The sequence below is a fragment of the Stenella coeruleoalba genome (assembly GCF_951394435.1).
Source record: "Stenella coeruleoalba genome assembly, chromosome: 11".
Lineage (NCBI taxonomy): Eukaryota > Metazoa > Chordata > Mammalia > Artiodactyla > Delphinidae > Stenella > Stenella coeruleoalba.
In genome coordinates this window covers 96,763,015-96,768,362 of record NC_137157.1, presented here as the reverse complement: position 1 = coordinate 96,768,362, position 5,348 = coordinate 96,763,015, and the positions used below count along the sequence as shown (strand labels likewise).

Below are 5,348 nucleotides of genomic sequence, written 5' to 3'. Positions count from 1 at the left end.
GGCTCTGCCAGGCTGGCCAAGAACGAGCCACCTTTGATGCTATGGATATAGAAGCAACTGGCCCAACCCCCAGCCTTGGGGTATCTGTTCCTTTGAGAGATCTCAGGGGCTGCAGTGGAGGGGGCAAGAGAGCTATGATTCTCGAGGCAATTGCAAAGCTACCGCCGCTGATATTTTTTTAATTAAAAATGTATGTGCGTATTTATAATTTTCAGGTTCCATTTCTTCGCATTTTGCCGAGGTGGAGCGGGATGTGATCTTTTCAGGCTTAAGGGACCTTTAAAGGAGTGGCTGGAGACGTCCCTGGCGGTCCAGTTGTTAAGACTCCACGCTTCCACTGCAGGGGACACAGGTTCCATCTCTGCTTGGGGAGCTAGGATTCCACATGCTGCATGGCACAGTCAAGAAAAGAAATTGAATAAGTAAATAAAATAAAGAAGTGGCAGGACGTCATCTACACACAGCAGAAGGGCTGCAGATGGTAGACGTCAGGTGCAAAGGTGACAGGTGCTATCTGTCCAGGAAAGAGATGGAGGTTGAAAGCCTGGAGTCAAGCACACCTGCCTCTTTGTGACCTGGGTCTTCGGGAAAGACCTGACTCTTCTAGGCTGTAGTCCTTCCATTGATGTTCTTGGTGTCCTTGTGAAAAAGATGATCTTGCCCTCTCTCTCTTACACACACAGACACAGACACGCACACACACACACACACACATACACACCCCTCTTTCCCTCTCACACAGCCACGATGCTGGAGGAAAGATTGTAGTGGTGAAGGCACTTGGACATCTAGGAGAGAAAGGAGGGCTCGTAAAAGGCAGTATTTCCCAGGGGAAGGGGAGAGAAATAGACAGCCTCTGTATCTGGCCAGTACAGGGGCGTTTTGATGCTCCCCTAGGATGGTGGTACCCTGCTGTCTCTCTTGCCTCACAGGGATCCTCAGCCTCTGGTTCAGGATGACAAAGACCCAGCGGCCACCACCTCCTGTTAACACCTATGTTTCCTTTTCAGATCTTACAGGTGAACAAGGTGATGTCCATCTTGTTTTATGTGATATTTCTCGCTTATCTCCGTGGCATCCAAGGTAACAGCATGGATCAAAGGAGTTTGCCGGAAGACTCGCTCAATTCCCTGATTATTAAGCTGATCCAGGCAGATATTTTAAAAAACAAGCTCTCCAAGCAGATGGTGGCCGTTAAGGAAAACTACCAGAGCACGCTGCCCAAAACAGAGGCCCCCCGGGAGCCTGCCAAGTCGGAATTCCAGCCCATGACGGCCATGGGCCCCGAACTGCTGCGGCATCAGAGACGCTACAACTCCCCCCGGGTCCTGCTGAGTGACAGCACCCCCTTGGAGCCCCCTCCCCTGTACCTCATGGAGGATTACGTGGGCAACCCCGTGGCGACCAACAGAACGGCGCGGAGGAAGAGGTACGCGGAACACAAGAGTCACCGAGGGGAGTACTCCGTGTGTGACAGCGAGAGCTTGTGGGTGACCGACAAGTCATCGGCCATCGACATTCGGGGACACCAGGTCACGGTGCTGGGGGAGATCAAAACCGGCAACTCTCCCGTCAAACAATATTTTTATGAGACGAGATGTAAAGAGGCCAGGCCTGTCAAGAACGGTTGCAGAGGCATTGACGACAAACACTGGAACTCTCAGTGCAAAACCTCCCAAACCTACGTCCGGGCACTGACGTCAGAAAACAACAAGCTGGTCGGCTGGCGGTGGATACGGATAGACACATCCTGTGTGTGTGCCTTGTCGAGAAAGATCGGAAGAACATAAATTGGCATCTCTCCCCATATATAAATTATTACTTTAAATTATACAATATGCACGTAGCATATAAATGTTTATATTGTTTTTATATATTATAAGTTGACCTTTATTTATTAAACTTCAGCAACCCTACAGTATATAAGCTTTTTTTCTCAATAAAATCCGTGTGCTTGCCTTCCCTCAGGCCTCTCCCATCTGTTAAACCTGATCCTTGTAAGTTGGCTCTTGTAAAATCTGTGTACACCAGTATTTTGCATTCAGTATTGTCAAGGCCATGACTGTCGTTTTAGTAAACTTGTTAAAATCGGCTGATGTCAGAGTTGTGTGTAGACAGAGTTATATCTCCCCTTCCCGGATGCCTCACGGTTGGTTCATTACCTAAAAGAACTGTTACCGCCTCCGTTGCAGTGATGCTGGGCAGCTTGGAGCCGCACCCTTCATTCTGACCAACAAGCTCACTGCCCAGAACCTACTTGCCTTTCTCTGCTGTCAGTTTTGCCAATTAGAGTTACAATGTTACAGTCCTGAAATGTTACAGTTCATAACAATGAACCTGGCAATTTTCGTTTGGGAAGTTTCTTTTCAGCACATTTGTTGTTTGGGGATTTGAGATTGTTAAGGGTTGAATTTTTTTTTTTTTTTTTGGCTTCGGTTTTTGTTTTGTTTTTTGTAAGTGGTTTTCTGAGGCACATAGGAAACATTTTTTAACTATTTGTAACAGAAATAATTGTATGGGGGCTTCCCTGGTGGCGCAGTGGTTGAGAGTCCGCCTGCCGTTGCAGGGGACGCGGGTTCGTGCCCCGGTCCGGGAAGATCCCACATGCCGCGGAGCGGCTGGGTCCGTGAGCCACGGCCGCTGAGCCTGCGCATCCGGAGCCTGTGCTCCGCAACGGGAGAGGCCACGACAGTGAGAGGCCCGCGTACCGCAAAAACAAAAAGCAAAAAAAAGAAATAATTGTATGGGTGCCCGGAAGCAGAAACGGATCATGAGTCACCCGCACACAGAAGAGAAATGTGCTCCTGAGAGATTCTCTGGGAGCCCCACCTCCCCTTCCTCTGCTGGTCCCTCTTGGTGCTACAGGGGGGACTAAAAAAGCTGGTGCTTTGGAGTCAGACCTAGGTTCCAATTCCAGCTACCCCCTGTGACTGTGGGCAGGGTTTCGAAGGCTCCCTGAGCCCAGGTTTCCTGGAGTCAGAGATTCAGATGTGGGTATGGGTCTTGCCTACCCCACAGGTCGACGTGATTCAGCTATATTACTGCAGTAGGCGTCCCAACAGAGGGTAGACATTCAAGAACGGAAGTTCCTCATCCCTTCCCTCCCTCTCCTTACTTAGGTATTGTGTTCCTCTGTACAATTTTTGGGTTCTGGTGGGTTTTTTTGTTCTCCCGCCCCCCAGCTTTATTAAGATATAATTGACGTATAGCATTGCATAAGTTCAAGGTGTACAGTGTGATGATTTGACACGCATATATATTGCGAAATGTTTACCGCAATAAGGTTAGTTAGCACATCCTTCACCTCACACACGTGCCATTGTTGTTCTTATGAGAACATTTAGAAGCTACCCTCAAGGCAACTTTCAAGTGTACGGTACAGTATTGTTGTCTATAGCCCCCCTGCTGTACATTAGCTCCCCCAAACCTATTCCTCTTAAAATTTGAAATTTGTACTCTTTGTACAGCATCTCCTCTTCCCCCATCCCCAGCGCCTGGCAACCAGAGTTCTACTCTTTGCTTCAGCTCTTTTAGAGTCTACTATACATGAGCTCTGTATCATGTTTGGTTGATTCATCCCCTTAGATGTAAAAACCCCAATTGGAGGGAAATTTCCGGGCGCCTACTGATCCCAGGAGGGGTCCACCACTGCCGAGGGGTCACTTGATGATGGCCACACCTGTCCTGCCAAGGCAGACCCCAGTGATGCCCTCCAAGTGTTTTTCCCCTGGGAAGCAGTTCACCCTCCAGGGTCTGGAGCCTAAGGACTCCCATCTCCCATCTGGTCGGAGACGCGAGGTACCCACCATATCACTATGGACCCTGCATTACTGCCCTGAAACCCTGTCTGTTGGCTTCTCTGGATTGCCCTGCCTCCATCCGAGGCCCGTGTGTGCCCTCGATATCTGGAGCAGCCTGTGCCCGCGATCTGGCCCCCCATAAAGGACACACATGCCTAATAGTGTCTGTGTCCCTTATGGGATGTGACCCTTTCGAAACAGGCTCAGCAAACAGCCGTGGCTTTGGTGATGAGCATATAGTCAGATCGCACTCGGTTCTGCATGCCCAAAACACGAGGGCAGGAAATGAGGAATTTACCACGTACCCACCCCATGCTGGGCACTTTCAAATGCTGCCACCCACCGTAAGTTGTCACAGATCCTTTGAGGTAGCAATTGTCATCTCCGGTTTACAGGTGGCGAAACTGAGGGTTGAGGATTTAACCTGCCCGTGGCCACTGAGCAGGTAAGTGGCAGAAGGAGGGTGGAAATCCCCGTTTGAGTGCTGACGCTGTCCTGTCTCCTCCTCTCTAGTACCTTCCCATCCCCTTCCTGCAGCCTCGCATTTCAGAATGAACCACACAGGCCTAGGGAAATGGAAAGCTTCGTTCTCTGTGTGGAAACCTTTGGAAGCTCCTGCTTCATGAGCCTATGTCAAGAACACAGTAAACCTGCCAGGAGGATACTGGGAGTCTTATGATGGACCCAAGCCCCGTTCTCAGGTTGGACTTAAGGAACCTTCATGTTCCTCTTCTGGAACTTCTACTCCAAATGAGTTTAGGGCCTGTCTGGACGGTCTGGCTGCCTGGGGAGATGGGCTTGGGTGACGGAGACCCCAGAGTCCAGCCTGGGAAGACATAGTTCCTAAACAGCAGGGCTGAGTCCTGGGCCCCACCTGGAATGGAAGGCATTTCCCTACATGTCGAGAGCAAGTCTGGAGCACCTTGCTTCCGGGGTAAGTGCAGCTCAGGGGAGAGCTGAACCCGGGGATGATGAAAACAGGCCTGAAAGGAGCTCCGGGCTTCAGGCTGTGGGGCAGCTCTGTTTCCATCCCCGTGCTGGGGAACACAGTTCCCTTTCAGCAGCTATACTGGCATAAGAGGGCATCCAAGGTCTGCCAAAGCCAACGTGTTAGACTCACGGGCCAGGGCAGAGCCTTCCACAAGGTCCGCGGGAGGCCTTTTGCATCTGCTGCACACATTTGCCATTGAGCTGATTGGCAGTTCGACTCACCTCTGGGACAGGAGGGCCTTGGAGGGCAGGTGTCTGGCTCCTGGAGACGTACTTGCTCTCCGTCACCTTCCCTTGTCGCCTGGTTTCTTGCTGGACCTTCGCTGAACAGAGAGGTGTGTTGCCGGGTAAGGAGCCTGGCTGGAGGGAAGGCAGGTTCTGGCCCGACTTTGTTGCCAGTGGCGGCATGACCTTAGCTAAGTCACCTGTCCCAGAGTGGGCATTTCAGCATCCCGAGCTCCAACTGCAGAGAGGGGCAGTGTCCAGGCTGCCAGTCCTCTCTTCCTGGATGGATGCCACGTTCAGAAGCTCTGTTGGCCATTGGTGCGGGCTTCTCTC

The 5,348-nt window shown here is 51.1% G+C and overlaps 1 protein-coding gene across 1 annotated transcript; it reads left to right on the top strand.

The window, feature by feature from the left end:
- The first annotated feature begins 1,011 nt into the window (after positions 1 to 1,011).
- NTF3 (neurotrophin 3) lies at positions 1,012 to 1,816 on the top strand. Its single transcript, XM_079938249.1, has one exon. The coding sequence runs from the start codon at positions 1,032 to 1,034 to the stop codon at positions 1,788 to 1,790; it is 759 nt and encodes a 252-aa protein (XP_079794375.1). The 5' UTR covers positions 1,012 to 1,031; the 3' UTR covers positions 1,791 to 1,816.
- Positions 1,817 to 5,348: the final 3,532 nt, after the last annotated feature.

Excerpts from the sequence above, each read along its gene's own strand:
- NTF3 (XM_079938249.1), top strand. The coding sequence starts at position 1,032 with ATGTCCATCTTGTTTTATGTGATATTTCTCGCTTATCTCCGTGGCATC.